General features: G+C 44.3%; 1 protein-coding gene across 1 annotated transcript in view; it reads left to right on the top strand.

Annotated features, from left to right (window-relative positions):
- Positions 1-13,536, top strand: part of LASP1 (LIM and SH3 protein 1) — a 57,482-nt gene extending 43,946 nt beyond the window's left edge. The window contains exons 4-7 of the mRNA XM_040434739.1: positions 1,705-1,812; positions 2,130-2,283; positions 4,708-4,829; positions 11,194-13,536. Of these exons, the coding sequence (XP_040290673.1) occupies positions 1,705-1,812; positions 2,130-2,283; positions 4,708-4,829; positions 11,194-11,367 (558 nt within the window). The 3' untranslated portion in view covers positions 11,368-13,536. The remainder of the gene's footprint in view (positions 1-1,704; positions 1,813-2,129; positions 2,284-4,707; positions 4,830-11,193) is intronic.
- The last annotated feature ends 3,552 nt before the right edge of the window (positions 13,537-17,088 follow it).

Below are 17,088 nucleotides of genomic sequence, written 5' to 3'. Positions count from 1 at the left end.
AGGGAGGCTGTGCATGCGTAGTGCGCCCTCCGTTCATTTCCCTGCTCCGTTCTCATTGTAGGTGCAGGTCTCAGAGGTGGGACCCGCACCTGTCAGACAATGGGGGCATATCCTAGCGATATGCCCCCATTGAGATGGTAAAACCCCTTTAAGCTGGTCATACACTTTAGATGTATACAAAGAAAAGAACACAAATGCAATAGCACTCTGCAAACAGCACTCCGCCCTGCCTCCATGCTGGATGTTGAATGAGGCATTGGTGTACATTTTGGCCAAAGCGTAATAAGCCACTCACCACGTCAAGGTCGCCTCTATGAGTGGTCCCTAACACTAGTTCCTACCTGTTTATGGGCCATGACAGCCACACAAAGTCCAGAGAGCGCAGGTACAGCATGAACGCAAGGCACACTCAAAATGTACACCAATGCCTCATTCAACATTATAGTATAAAACGGAGTCTACTTCTACAGGGCCTACCAGTAGCCATTTGGCTCCAGGAGAAGTATATAGTGGGCTCAGCATGCATGTTGGTACTTGCATCCCTGGATCCGATGAAAGCTGTAACGGCACCTGACAGGGTTAAAAGCAGAGTGTGCCTGGCGTTCATGCTGTACCTGCGCTCTCTGGACTTTGTGTGGCTGTCATGGCCCATAAACAGGTAAGAACTAGTGTTAGGGACCACTCATTGAGGCGACCTTGACGTGGTGAGTGGCTTATTACGCTTTGGCCAAAATGTACACCAATGCCGCATTCAACATCCAGCATGGAGGCAGGGCGGAGTGCTGGTTGCAGAGTGCTATTGCATTTGTGTTCTTTTATTTGTATATGTATTTCGCCATAGCGATGTGCACCTGCATATAGGGTTGTGCTGACTGAATCCCCCACATTTTTACTTTAGATGTATGTCTGCAAATCTACCAATTTTGGCAAGACTGGGCAACCAACTTAGGCTACTTTCACACTAGCGTTCAGAGCGGGTCCGTCTGATGTCTGCTCAGACGGATCCGCTCCTATAATGCAGACGTTTGTATCCGTTCAGAACGGATCCGTCTGCATTATAGTTTGAAAAAAAAACTAAGTCTGAAAGTAGCCTGAATGGATCCGTCCAGACTTTACATTGAAAATCAATGAGGGACGGATCCGTTTGAAGATTGAGCCATATGGTGTCATCTTCAAGCGGATCCGTCCCCATTGACTTCCATTGTAAGTCTGGACGGATCCGCTTGCCTCCGCACGGCCAGGCGGACACCCGAACGCTGCAAGCAGCGTTCAGGTGTCCGCTCGCTGAGCGGAGCGGAGGCTGAACGCTGGCAGACTGATGCATTCTCAGCGGATCCGCGTCCACTGAGAATGCATTAGGGCTGGACAGTTGCGTTCGGGGCCGCTTGTGAGCCCCTTCAAACGGAGCTCACGAGCGGACACCCGAACGCAGGTGTGAAAGTAGCCTTATGTAGTAGGATCTCCTGACACTTCCTCTCTCTATAGCTCTCTCTCCCCAATTAACATGCATACTCGGCTGATTGTGCATGCATTCTGAATAGGGCGAGGGGTGAAGGTCGTGGCAATAATCCTCTGTCTATGTACTCTTCTATAGTAGCTTATCTCCCGGAGAACAAAAGGATCTGCAAATGCTTATGGGGGTGGTACATTTTTAGAAGTATTTTTTTTTTTAAAGAAAATAATTTTGTGTTCTCTTCTTTTTAGATTCGTTACAAGGAAGACTTTGAAAAGAATAAAGGCAAGGGGTTTAGTGTCGTGGCCGATACTCCTGAGCTGCAGAGAATTAAGAAGACACAGGACCAGATCAGTAATGTGAGTGCAGAGTGGCCCTCACCTGGTGCTCTTAGGCTCGGAGTGAAGTGTACTCGTGGTGAGGCTAACTTTACCAGAGCCCTAACAGTTATCCTAATTCAGATGGGTCCAGTCACTCTCCAATGAGTCAGTAGTGCTAATACGGTTAATATACATTCTGCCAAACAGTGCACATGTTCATAGCACTCTGCCATAGCAGACACTGTTGGGTCATAGTAGGTTTTCCTGTGCTCAGAAAGCTAAATTGGTTTGTCAATGGAAAATGTGGGACCAGACATGAGAGCTGGGGCAACTCTAAAACTGCTTTCTTCTTGTAGATTAAATATCATGAAGAGTTTGAGAAGAGCCGGATGGGAAGTGTGTCCATTGATTCTGGTGAAATGGAGCGCAGAGTCTCAGACGATGTTACCAATTACCGCCGACTTCCCTCAGAGAGCATGCAGTCCCATCTGCCCCCGGCCAGTAGCTCAGGTAATCGAATTATAAGCGTATTCGCCCATTCATTGGTTATGTCCTTGAAAAGTCTTCAAGGAATGATTCAGATACTCATCATCCTGTGAATGAGCTCTACCGCCATAAAACCTTTTGTTCTATTATGTGGGTTGATTGTGGATTAAATAAGCTGGTTGGTTTTTACATGCAGTATGTTCTCTGAAGAAGACGGAAAATTGGAAGCATTGCAGAACATAATAGACCCATATGTTGGTCTTGACCTCTGGATGTTTGGGTTTGTCTTGTGACCAGATTAGATATATAGGGTGGGCCATTTATATGGATACACCTTAATAAAATGGGAATGGTTGGTGATATTAACTTCCTGTTTGTGGCACATTAGTATATGTGAGGGGGAAAACTTTTCAAGATGGGTGGTGGCCATTTTGAAGTCGGCCATTTTGAATCCAACTTTTGTTTTTTCAATAGGAAGAGGGTCATGTGACACATCAAACTTTATTGGGAATTTCACAAGAAAAACAATGGTGTGCTTGGTTTTAACGTAACTTTATTCTTTAATGAGTTATTTACAAGTTTCTGACCACTTATAAAATGTGTTCAATGTGCTGCCCATTGTGTTGGATTGTCAATGCAACCCTCTTCTCCCACTCTTCACACACTGATAGCAACACCGCAGGAGAAATGCTAGCACAGGCTTCCAGTATCCGTAGTTTCAGGTGCTTCACATCTCGTATCTTCACAGCATAGACAATTGCCTTCAGATGACCTCAAAGATAAAAGTCTAAGGGGGTCAGATCGGGAGACCTTGGGGGCCATTCAACTGGCCCACGACGACCAATCCACTTTCCAGGAAACTGTTCATCTAGCTGGCACGTTCCCTGAGTTTTTCCAGCAAGATGGTGCACCACCACATTATGGGTGTCAGGTCCGAGCATTCCTAGATGAACAGTTTCCTGGAAAGTGGATTGGTCGTCGTGGGCCAGTTGAATGGCCCCCAAGTTCTCCCGCTCTGACCCCCTTAGACTTTTAACTTTGGGGTCATCTGAAGGCATTTTAAACTTTTTTTTTAAACTTTTTATTTAATAATAGCCCTTAGGGGCTAGAACCTGGGATATTTTAATCCTTTGTCCTATTCACCCTGATAGAGCTCTTTTAGGGTGAATAGGATCTCGCACTCTCCCTGCTGCCCTGTGCTTTGTGCACACAGCATCAGGGATGTTACAATGGCAGCCAGGGCTTCAGTAGCGTCCTGGCTGCCATGGTAACCGATCGGAGCCCCAGGATTACACTGCTGGGGCTTCGATCACAAGCTGCCGCTGCCACCAATGAGACAGGGAAGGGACCCTGTGGCCACTGCCACCAATGATTTTAATACTGGGGAGGAGGGGGGGGGGCGGGCGCACTGTGCCACCAATGATAATTAACCTTTAATACAGGAGGCGGGTGCCGGCAGCAGATCAGCAGCAGTTAACCCCTTAGGTACTGCAGGTGCTGGCTATGTGATTCTGCTGCCGGCACCTGCCTCCTGTATTAAAAGTTAAAGACCACCTTTCATGGGTCCAGACTTTAAGTTAGCAGTCTACATAGAGCGGCCCCCAGGGATCTCCCTGCACTTACTATTATTCCGGGGCAGTATTTACCATGCAGTGGCCTACCAGAAGTCAAACATACAACCAGCCACAGTGCTAGTGTCCAGGATTATAGAAGGTTCTCTTTTAATACTTGAATTGGGTTAAGCCGCAATACCAGATACAGCCCATGCACAAGAGTGGCGCTGCTTCTGTAAAAATAAATGCAGACTCTAAAACCTAAAAGAACAGAAGACACAGGCCGCTTAAAACCATAATCCGGGAAACTAGTATTTCACTATCACAATTAGGGTTGTTGCGGGTATCGAATTTTCGATACCCAATCAATACTTTTGTCCGGTATCAACCTCGATACCAGGATTTGACAATTTTCGATACTAGGCTTCGCTATTGCGCAGCGTGTGTGTCTTCTGTTCTTCTGGGTTTTAGAGTCTGCATTTATTTTTACAGAAGCAGCGCCACTCTTGTTCATGGGCTGTATCTGGTATTGCGGCTTAACCCAACTCAAGTATAAAAAAAAAAAAGACCCTTCTATAATCCTGGACACTAGCACTGTGGCTGGTTGTATGTTTGACTTCTGGTGGCCAATGCATGGTAAATACATGGACGGGCTGAATCAGCCAGATTGAGAACTGCTCAGTGCCACTGTTCTCTGGCTAATAGAAATGGTCCTGTGTAAGGGGAGCCATCACGGCGAGGGTATTATAGGGCACATAGAATGAGATTACTCCTGCATATTCTGCCAGTTGCTTGTAGTTCCACAGCAGCTGCACATATATACAAGGAGTCTTGGTTTGTCTCAAATGATAACAATTTTAATTTACTGGTATGTTCTATGTTTTTTGTCTACTAGCTTATCAACATCAAAGGCAACAACAACCGCCGCCGCCGCAGCAACAGCAGCAGCAGCCCAAATACGGTTACCATGAGCCAGCAGCACCTGTGGCTACTCAGCATAGCGCCTCACCAGGAGGGGTGAGCTCACTTTCTCATTGATACTATTGCCATTCTGTATGTAGATTTGGTGGGAAATAATAGGTCATTGAAAAGTGCTGGCATCACGTATTTGCTGTGAGATCTCAGCCTTCAGTTTGGTTTTCTCAATTGTAGTATTCTTTGCGTCACTATAGTTAAAGTGGTTCTCCGGGAATTACAAAAATAAAATTACTGAAAATACTTAAATATGACTTTATTATAAGTATGTTTACAAATACATTTCATTAGTTAATTTCTTGTTTTGCCAAGTGAGCAATCATCAGGAGAAATAAAATGTCCGCCATCCTAGTAGTACGCACAAAACCTGTCCTAATCACACAGGAGGACAAGTTACTTCACACTATTGAGCTAAAGAGCTGCCTCATCATCCTCTCTGCTCTGCTTGTCAGGAATTATGATTCTAATAAGCTCTTCAGCAGCAGCCCTTGTATGCAGTCTCCATTACCACAGCCCCACTCCTGTCCTGTCCATCCTCTCTATACTTCATGTCCCCTCATGATCTCCTTTCCTACAGAGATTCAGCTGAAGATCTTATCAGCTGTATTCAGGGCCATAATCCCTGACAAGCAAAGCAGAGAGGATGCCGAGGCAGCTCTTTAGCTTAGGCTACTTTCACACCTGCGTTCAGGTGTCCGCTCGTGAGCTCCGTTTGAAGGGGCTCACGAGTGGTCCTGAACGCAGCCGTCCGGCCCCAATGCATTCTCAGTGGAGGCGGATCCACTGAGAATGCATCCGCCTGCCAGCGCTCAGCCTCCGCTCCGCTCAGTGAGCGGACACCTGAACGCGCGGAGGCGAGCGGATCCGTCCAGACTTATAATGGAAGTCAATGGGGACGGATCCGCTTAAAGATGACACCATATGGCTCAATCTTCAAGCGGATCCGTTCCCCATTGACTTTCAATGTAAAGTCTGAACGGATCCGCTCAGGCTACTTTCAGACTTAGAAAATTTTCTAAGTTATAATGCAGACGGATCCGTTCTGAACGGATGCAAACGTCTGCATTATAGGAGCGGATCCGTCTGATGAAACATCAGACGGATCCGCTCCGAACGCTAGTGTGAAAGTAGCCTTAATGTTGTGAAGTTAGGACGGGTTCACATCACTATTTAGTTTTCCGTTCTTCTGTTTCATCAGAACAACAGAAAAATGGACCCTGTATTTTAAGCATCCCAGGGCTCTAGACTAAAAAAAATATCAATACCATAGCCATTGGCTCCTAACCTGAAAAATTTAGTCGCCAAATTAAAATTTTTAGGTGCCAAATTTAAAATACATATATTTATGGTATAATAAAAAAAAATACATGTCTTACCTAGGGTTGTCACGATACCAAAATTTTGACTCTTTCGATACCATAAAAAAGTATTGCGATACTCGATACCACGTGAAAAAAATAAAACACCAAAAAAGCCGCATGCATTCCACATTTTATGGAGCATCTGGACCAAAATACAACAGTCCGATCCTAATTTTTGTCGGGACAAGGTGACACAAAAATGGTAAATTGCACGTTTAGTTTTTTCTGTTACGGCGTTCTCCGCATAGGAGATATTTTTAAATATTTTAATAGTTTGCACTTTTTTGGGTGTGGCGATATAAAATCTATAAACAATAAATAAATATTACATATGGAAAATTGGGAAAGGGGGTGATTTAAACTTAATATATATACACTGCTCAAAAAAATAAAGGGAACACTTAAACAACACAATGTAACTCCAAGTCAATCACACTTCTGTGAAATCAAACTGTCCACTTAGGAAGCAACACTGAGTGACAATCAATTTCACATGCTGTTGTGCAAATGGAATAGACAACAGGTGGAAATTATAGGCAATTAGCAAGACACCCCCAATAAAGGAGTGGTTCTGCAGGTGGTAACCACAGACCACTTCTCAGTTCCTATTCTTCCTGGCTGGTGTTTTGGTCACTTTTGAATGCTGGCGGTGCTTTTACTCTAGTGGTAGCATGAGACGGAGTCTACAACCCACACAAGTGGCTCAGGTAGTGCAGCTTATCCAGGATGGCACATCAATGCGAGCTGTGGCAAGAAGGTTTGCTGTGTCTGTCAGCGTAGTGTCCAGAGCATGGAGGCGCTACCAGGAGACAGGCCAGTACATCAGGAGACGTGGAGGAGGCCGTAGGAAGGCAACAACCCAGCAGCAGGACCGCTACCTCCGCCTTTGTGCAAGGAGGAACAGGAGGAGCACTGCCAGAGCCTTGCAAAATGACCTCCAGCAGGCCACAAATGTGCATGTGTCTGCTCAAACGGTCAGAAACAGACTCCATGAGGGTGATATGAGGGCCCGACGTCCACAGGTGGGAGTTGTGCTTACAGCCCAACATCGTGCACGACGTTTGGCATTTGCCAGAGAACACCAAGATTGGCAAATTCGCCATTGGTGCCCTGTGCTCTTCACAGATGAAAGCAGGTTCACACTGAGCACGTGACAGATGTGACAGAGTCTGGAGACGCCGTGGAGAACGTTCTGCTGCCTGCAACATCCTCCAGCATGACCGGTTTGGCATTGGGTCAGTAATGGTGTGGGGTGGCATTTCTTTGGAGGGCCGCACAGCCCTCCATGTGATCGCCAGAGGTAGCCTGACTGCCATTAGGTACCGAGATGAGATCCTCAGACCCCTTGTGAGACCATATGCTGGTGCGGTTGGCCCTCGGTTCCTCCTAATGCAAGACAATGCTAGACCTCATGTGGCTGGAGTGTGTCAGCAGTTCCTGCAAGACAAAGGCATTGATGCTATGGACTGGCCCGCCCGTTCCCCAGACCTGAATCCAATTGAGCACATCTGGGACATCATGTCTCGCTCTATCCACCAACGTCACGTTGCACCACAGACTGTCCAGGAGTTGGCAGATGCTTTAGTCCAGGTCTGGGAGGAGATCCCTCAGGAGACCATCCGCCACCTCATCAGGAGCATGCACAGGCGTTGTAGGGAGGTCATACAGGCACGTGGAGGCCACACACACTACTGAGCCTCATTTTGACTTGTTTTAAGGACATTGCATCAAAGTTGGATCAGCCTGTAGTGTGTTTTTCCACTTTAATTTTGAGTGTGACTCCAAATCCAGACCTCCATGGGTTAAAAAATTTGATTTCCATTATTTTATTTTTGTGTGATTTTGTTGTCAGCACATTCAACTATGTAAAGAACAAAGTATTTCAGAAAAATATTTAATTAATTCAGATCTAGGATGTGTTATTTTTGTGTTCCCTTTATTTTTTTGAGCAGTGTATATATTTTTTTTAACCTTTTTATTTTATTTTTTTACTAGGGGCTAGAACCTGGGATCTTTTCATAACTTTTCCTATTCACCCTAATATGGGGGGGGGGGGGGGAGAGAGGGGGTTGGGGGCGCACTGCGCCACCAATGATTCTACTTTATATTACTGGGGTTAAAGGGTGGGGGGGGGGGCGCACTGCGCCCCAATGAATATAGTTTATCCCTGAATACAAACGTAGGCTGCTGGTGCTGGCCATATCCCATATAGCCGACACCAGCAGCCTGCGTTTTTATTCAGGCATAAACTATATTCATTGGTGGCCCACAGCCCCTCCCCTCCTCCTCCCTGCTATCAGTCCATTGGTGGCAGCGGCAGTACAGGGGTGAGGGACTGCCTCCTTCTTCCCTGTGCTGCTGAGGAGAACATGGCACGCGCTGACAGCAGCGTGTGCCATGTCAGTTAAACTCGTGTGTTAAACAGACAGAGAAGCGGAGGGTCTAGGCGCAAATGGCGACAAGACTACAAAGTCTTGTCGCCATTTTGCAATTCTAAGTCGCATTGGCGACCATTTTGGTCGCCATCTGGAGCCCTGCATCCGTTATGCTCAGTTATGCACATTTGGCATCCGTTTTAGCAATTCCCATCTGAGATCTGTTATTTTAGACGGAAAAATAAGTCCTGAATGTAGGACTTTTTCTCGTCTAAAATAACGGATCTCAGACAGAAATGGCTAAAACAGATGCAAAATGTGCATAACTGAGCATAACGGATGCTCAAAATACAGACGGATCAGAAGAACAGAAAACTAAATGTTGATGTAAACCCAGCCTAACTTGTCCTGCTGTGTTATTAGGACAGGTTCCGTGTGTACTAATAGGACGGCGGCCATTCTATTTCCCCTGATGATTGCTCCCCACACAAAACAAACCACTATAACTAATGAAATGTATTTGGGAATATATTTATAATAAATTAATATTTAAGTATTTTCAGTTATTGAATTCCCGGAGAACCCCTTTGACTATAGTGAAGCAGAGAATAATACAATTGAGGAAGCCAAACTAAAAGTTTTATTTTTTCTTGGACCACAAATTACTCATCCGAGCAGCATGGTCCTATTGACCATGATCCTTAGTGATGCCAACTCCTGTACAAATAGCATACTATACAGAATCTATCAGATTGCAATTGATCAGGGGCGTTGCTAGGGTCTCAAAAGATCCGGCGCCCAAGCACCAATGCATATGGCCCAATTCTCTAAGTTGAACGACCGCATCCCCCCCCTCTCCCCTGCAAACACTAGCACTGAAGATATTTTACTGTACTTGCTATACAGCAGCACATACCTCTCACATCCAGTGCCTCCCAGGTGACGTCTCCTCTGATGTAGATCTTCTGTCATTATCTTCTCCATTTAGTCTGGACAACTTCTCTCAGCCGCCTCATCTATGCAGTGTGTGACACACGGACATCTTAGCTTCCTTACTTTTCTGTACCCCCAAATACTATCCTGAAGAAAAATGAGTGCCCCTCATAGTAATAGTACTCCTCATAGTCCCACCAATAGTAATTCCCTTCTAGAATGCTCTTATTAGTAATACTGGACCCAACAGTGATAATGCTCCACAAGACTGCCTCCATTAGTAGAAGAGCCCTCCAGTATTAATAATACCCTCACAGATACTCTAGTAGAAATAAGGCCCCCTATTGTTCCCCCAGTGGTAATAAAGCTCTCTACAGACCCCTAAGTAGTAATAAGGCCCCCATAGTGCTCTTATTAGAAATAAAACGGATCCCTCCTATAGAGCCCCTAGTAGTAATAAGAACGCCTAATGTCCCCTGGATTTAGAATGCCCCCACAGTGCCCCTAGTATTTATACTGCCCCCTACTGTTATAATGCTCGCCCTGAAGCGCCCCCAATATTTATAATGCCACCTGCAGTGCCCACTGTGGTTATATTCCTCAGTTTAGTGTCCTCAGAAATTATAATTCCTCAGCACCTCCGCCATACAGTCCCATGTAAATAACACTATTTCCCTCCGCCATAAAGTCCCGTATGATTACCATCACACACTCTCCAGCCCCCTTCAATATACAGTCCCATGTAAATAACATCATACAATCTCTCCTGCCCCTAACAACATACAGTCCCGTGTAAATAACATCACCCCCCTCCCCAGCCGCCTTTAGCATACAGTCCCATGTAAATAACATCACCTCCTCAATATTCAGTCCCATATAAATAACATCACTCCCTCCCCCAGACACCTTCAACATACAGTCCCATGTAAATAAAATCACCCCCTCCCCAGCCATCTCCAACATGTAGTCCCATGTAAATAACTTTACCCCTTAACATTCAATCCCATGTAGATAATATCACTGCCTTACCACAGTTGCCTTCAACATGCAGTCCCATATAAATAACATCACTCTACCCCAGCTACTTCCAAATTTCAGTCCCATGTAATTAACATCACTCCTCCTCACTGTCCCATGTAAATAACTTCCCTCCCTTCAGCCCTAACATACAGTCCCAATTAAATAACTCCCAACATTGCTCTGCCGCTCCCACTGAGTCATCTTCACTTACCTCTCCTCATGTAGCAGATCTCACCTCAGCCTCTTTCCAGGGCTTCTCTTCACTGCTGAGCCGTCCTCTCCTGCACTGGTCACATGATGGTGACTTCATCCCAGGTCCTTTTCAGCTACTGCATTTAGATCTGATCACATGACCTGTGAGGTCATCACAGGTCCTTCAGCTCTTGCAGTGCATTAGAAATGCTTATTTCCAGCACCCTCTATACACTTTGACTGATCTTGCAGCTCAGCCACATTTTATTGAAAAAAAACTGAGTTGCAATACCAGACCCAACCTAAGGACATGAGTGATGCTGTTTTCTAATCTTGTACAACCCCTTTAAGACCAGCAACACCGCTCCGTGTGAAAAACTCATCCCTGTAATTATCGATGCAGTAATGTATGTCCATTCAATAACCGGCATCCTGGTCAGACTGGTTGCATATAGTCCTGTGTATGAATAGCTTGCAAGTGCATTATGGGTCATTAAATGAGCTGCTTCCTTTTTTGATTGACAGAAGCGCTACAGAGCCGTGTATGATTACTCCGCAGCAGATGAAGACGAGGTTTCCTTCCAGGATGGTGACACTATTATCAATGTGCAGCAGATTGATGATGGATGGATGTATGGAACCGTGGAGCGCACAGGGGAGACGGGCATGCTTCCTGCCAATTACGTTGAAGCCATCTGATTGGGAGAACTCGCCTCATCTCTCTTTCTCACACAATCATGAAGCATTCCAGTGCAGCCCTGTCTTAGCTTTGGGAATGGTGGTCTCCACCTCTCCCTGCGTCAGCATTCTTTTAAACCCTCTTTGCTGCCCTCTGGCGCCAGAAGATAAAAATGACCTCTTCCTTCATCTTACACTGTAGTAACTGGAGGGAGCACATTGAGGAGATGGCTCCCACTTTACTTCCCCCTCTGTTTTGTCTGATTGTCTATGCGCTTTGCACTGGTATCATTTTTTTTTTTTTATCTTAAGGAAAGGCCTTTATTCCTAATATTCTCAGTACCGGTAATTTGTGGCCTACTTCCAGATTGATTCGTTGGAATCTACTTGCTTTGTTCAGTTTATAATGTAATCCTCAGTTAGTAACGGTTTTGTTTTTTTGTGACAAATTGTTACCATCCTATTTTTTTTCTTTATATCTGAAATTCCGATGCATAGTATGGAAAATATGGCAGGGCTGTGTCTGTTCTGCTAACCGCACTTGACAAGTCATTGCATTTCCTCATTTTTTTTGTCCTTGTTCTGGTATCACATCCTTGTGCGAGTTCTTCCATATGTACTGCAGACTCCAGTGATAAGTAACAGGTGTATACACATCATCAATCTATAGCAGAAAGAACACCCTCGCTATTGAGGACAGTTTTCTTAAAGCAGTCCTTGAGGCAACCATTAATCTTTCCAGATATGTGCCATTTTATTTCAGAAAATACTATAAAATCTATATAGAGCTCAACTGATTTACCGTAGTAAACAGCTTGAAAGATTTAATTATAATATTTTACCTTTCCTTCACTCTTTCTATCCCTCTCTTTCACATCTCCGTATATTTTATACATATATATGTATATTTTCCCATTTGATTTTTTGAATGTCACCTTAGAATTTAGGGCCTTAGTTAATAACAGTCGGTGAATATTAAAGGGACATTAGAAAGTCTACATTTTCAATAACAAGCATTTCAAGTGTAGGCCCTCAGCGTGTGTCTTCTCCATGGCAGCTGCCCGGGAAACAGCTGTGGTGTAGCTTACAAAGGTTTTTTTTAGTGGTTGAGAACAGAGAGATGATTTTCCCCATCTCTCCAGTGCCCAGCCTCTCCCTTCCATCCCAGAGATGAGTAATGCAGGTTATGATCACCCTTACTGATAAATGACTGGGGTAACCACGATTAGCCCTTCTTCTATATCATAGGCGTTATGACCTTTGTCTCATGAAGAACTCGGGCAGTCTTCTGGTGCTGACATTCAACCAAATGCATCTTGAGCCAAATGTCTTCTTCCCTTTCCTTTGTCTGCCTTATTTGCTTCTGCTTAACCCCCTCATGCACAGGCAGGTTGTGTTGTGTCGAGGGCACATCTTCACTTGAGTCCTGGTTCTGCACATGCTCTCCTCCTTGGGATACACCTCCTTCAGTAAGGAGTAAGGAGATTCCCACATGTGGTGATTTGTAATGTCAGAGACCAAGCACAACTAATTTCAATCTTTCTAAGGTCACGTTTCTGTAAAGCACAATTAGAAGAGCAAAAAAGTAACTGGAACTTAATGTGAATTCGAAGTGAGAGATGAGAAAGTCCACAAAACTGTAAGAACACTTCATACATTCCTTTACTGAGCAGCGTAACATCAGTTGAGGTGCCATAGGAAACATGGAAACAGGAAATTCCTGTAGAGTCATGCAGCCTCATTATACATATTATAAGCTTACTGGCAAAAGTTGGGCAGGTAGGTCCCCCCATCTTCCCACATCCAAAAAAAAAGGACCAAGAAAGAAATTCTTTACTCTTACAGGGAAGGGGTTAATATCTATTCAGTTCATTTCTAACTGGACCAAACACATTCCTCCCTTTCCATTATTCAGTGCACTTTCAATGTAACCCAGTGCGGAATAGGGGAGAACAGATAAGACACCCCTCCCAGTCACCCTCCCTCCGCAGCCTTACTGTCTTGTGTACATGTCAATCATCCTTTGTCATAATTTTCATTTTTTATAGTTTGTTATTGTTACACCCCAGCTAGGAAACCTTTGTATCAAATTGCTTGGGCCTATAATCATTTAGAAAAAAAATAAATCATGCAGCTACCAAGAAAAGCTTTCTCGGTTTACTTAAATTTAAAATAAAAATATCATTTTTACCTGTGACTTTACTGTGTTTTATTTTTGCAGCATTTGTTATGGATAAGCGTACTGCGTTTTTCCCCCTTCTAGTCTGGATGTAAATCTTTCATTTTGCTTGTCGCATACAATCAGGTTTCAGAGACCCATTGGAACATGAAAGCATCCTCACTGGTTGCTATGAGTCACTTCTTCACTTTTCCCCTACACAGGCATAGACTTAAAGGGGTATTCTGGTTATGAAATGTTCAGCCTCACTTGACAGGAAACATGTTATCACTTACTAATAGTGATTGTTTATCTGTAATGCCCCAATTTCCTGCACTCCATCGTGGTCATGTGACCTTTTCCCACTGTGGTGCTTCCCTATCCCGATGACCTCATGTCTACATCTGAGTCGTGGTGAGGCTTGTAAGCTCTGCCCTGTAGACACAACAATGACCTAGCCTCTGAGGGTGGTGTTCTCCTCATTCTCTAGGACCCTGTCCTGCAAATGTGATGTCAGCAATGATGCTGTGTTTTAGGGTAGGGTTTGTTCAGTAGGGCTTCAAGCAGGCTTCGATATGTGATGTTTGAGCTTGGAGGGGAAGGAGAGACAGAGACCTGATTCTACAGATACTCCCCATGATATTCAAACTTAAGAAAAAAAAGAGACAGAGCTCAAATCATTAACCTTAAAAATAAACTTTTATTGAAGAGTACCCGTGTTTCTCCGAAAATAAGACAGGGTCTTATCTTATTTATTTTTTTCTCCGAAAAAAGGCTTAGGGCTTATTATTGGGGTAGAGCTTATTTTGGCTTCATGAACATATTTTATATAGACACATGCCAATTACAGAACAGTCCCTGGACAGTGTTTATATTAAATATGACTATAACCCCCCTCATCCATAGGAATGCACCCATATACTGCAGTACATGGGTGCATTCCTATGGATGAGGGGGGTTATAGTCATATTTGCCACACATTCTTTTATTCTGGTACCGTATATTGCCCCTGAGCTGTCCTTACCCAAGGGACCTAGGCAGTAATCTACGGTACCAGGGAGAGCAGATACGACACGGGAGAGATGTAGGGAGCTCCTCCAGGCAGAAGAGAGGAGAAGGAGATCCTCCTGCTGCCTCCTTCATGTAAGTAAGAACGTGCGGGCTGGCGGCAGTACAGGGCATACAGAGAAGCCGCCCAACGTGAAAGTGAAGCGCAGGCTGCCGGCATAATTTAGCTTTAGTGAAGCCGCCAGCCCGCCCGTTAGGTGCTTCTTAGTGCCATGAGCTGCTGCAGCCCGCACAATTCCCCCACCTTCCCTTTATATAAAATAAAATACGGCTGTATCTAGGGCTGCAGGCCGCAATGCACGAACACCCACCGCGGGGCATTCACTTTAACAGGTCCGCGATCCGGCCGTTCCGCAAGAAGGACATGTTCTATCTTTTTGTGGAACGGAAGTACGGGACGAAACCCCACGGAAGCACTCTGTAGTGAAGTCAATGGGTCCGCATCCGTGATGTGGAATGCACACGGAACGGTGCCCGTGTATTGCGGATCCGCAAATGCGGTCCGTTATACGGCCACGGAGCGCACACGTTCGTGTGCAATAAGCCTTAGGGGTACTGATACATACACCAAAATTGGCACTATACAACTCCTACACGTACTTAGTGACTGCTGCTTAAGAAGACTGTACCGGAAAAGTGCATCCAATGTATATAAACTCACGATGCTGGTAGCTAGTAGGTAACCATGGTCCTCATGACTAAACCGCCAAACCTGAAACGCACGTCGAAGCATTTCAGGGTGTGATTACATACAGCGGTAAGTGTATGGCTTGCAGCCTCCTACTTTGGATTTTACTGTCTTCTAATTGTTTGCTGCTTTATTTGTCCTTGGTACTAGCGCTTTAGATACACTGGATTTGGCCAGTATAGGATAGTTACCTGCTAGCTACCAGCATTGTGAGTTTATATACATTGGATGCACTTTTCCAGTACCAGCTTCTTAAGCAGTAGTCACTAAGTAAGTATAGAAGTTGTATAGTGCCAATTTTGGTGTATGCATCAGTACCCCTAAGTTGTTTCTTTTCTCCAGATAATTAATACATGAGTTATGTGACTTTATATGTAGTATAGAATAAAAATAAATTTTTATGGTTAATGGATTGAGCTCTGCCCCTTTTTAAAGTTTGAATACAATTATGGAGAGGGGAGCACTAACATGGTGAAGTTAGTTGAAAAAGGACTATTTGTAATATAGATACTCCCCATGATGTAGGCAGCTTACAGATTGCAATTATGATGGAGGAGTCAAAATGCACTCAGAATTTCATCATATGACTTGTATAATGCAGTATATTGGTGTATAGCGGTTGAATGCTGGCATTCTCTTTTATTGTGTAACCAGAAAACCCCTTTTATCTCCTCACATTTTGGCCTCTATCAGTTGTCATACATGGGACTATTTGTGTTTGTTAAAAAATATTTGTAGTCAATGTGTGCACCTTCCCTCTGCTGCAGATTACACATGCAGTAAAGATGACCACTAAGTGGTTGTCATCTTTCCTTACTGTGTAGCTGTTCTGCGTGTCTGGAGCACACACTGTGGATGTCAGCAACTTTTCCTCAACCACTAAGCTGCTGGGGTTACACACACATTATATTAAGGTTAATTTCTTTTTTTTTTATAGCAAATAAACACTGCATACTAACATTACAAGCACATCTCCAAGCTGACTGTGCACAATTGGTAGAGGGAGCATAATCTGAATGTATGCTACTGCTTCTCTGTAGTTGCTATGGTTACAATAGCATACAATAAAGTTGACCACCAGGGGGAGTACTATATTCTTGTCAGCCATTGCAGCCTTACATGTATGCAGCATGTGCATAAAGACCTCCGCAGTGAAGCTACGGTCAGATGACAGAATTCACAGCGCTCTGCAGGACTGCGGCATGAACCATTTCAGGCTGCATTTATGTTAAATAATGGTAATGGCTAAATCATCCTGTCTATAAAACTATATGGTTGGAGCATAGCCGCTCACAAGAATGAATTGTGGAAACCACAGACACGTTCAGGTTTACAATATGATCCAATAGGCATAAATAATTAAACGGTAGCCGTCAGGCACGTAACTTGAAGCTTCTTGATGGTAATCTGTAATAGGGCCTACCGTGTGTCATTTATTACACTGGTGTCTCCTAGTGTGGCAGAGGGGCCTGGATGAGACTGTTACCTGTAATGGCAGCTTCCGTGAATATGCATCATTTTACACTATATACTGTATATAGATATGTGTATATATATATATATATACACATATTATATAAAGCTGAGTGTATGTATGTCCGTAAAGGAATCCGCACTGTCACATTTACAATCACGATATTTTGCACAGCCGCCTCCTGTGACTCGGGAAACATCATAGACTATGTTTTGAGTGGAAATGTTGACCCCGTGCTTTACAATTATTTGACAAAAAATACGCTTAGTAACCTAACCGCCAAACTACAAGAGCTGTTGTGGCAGTTAGTCTGGATATTCATCAGGTTGCATATAGCAACCAATCACAGCTCAG

The sequence above is a fragment of the Bufo bufo genome, chromosome 6 (genome assembly GCF_905171765.1).
Source record: "Bufo bufo chromosome 6, aBufBuf1.1, whole genome shotgun sequence".
NCBI classification, from domain to species: Eukaryota; Metazoa; Chordata; class Amphibia; order Anura; family Bufonidae; genus Bufo; species Bufo bufo.
This window is presented reverse-complemented; position numbering and strand designations above follow the sequence as displayed.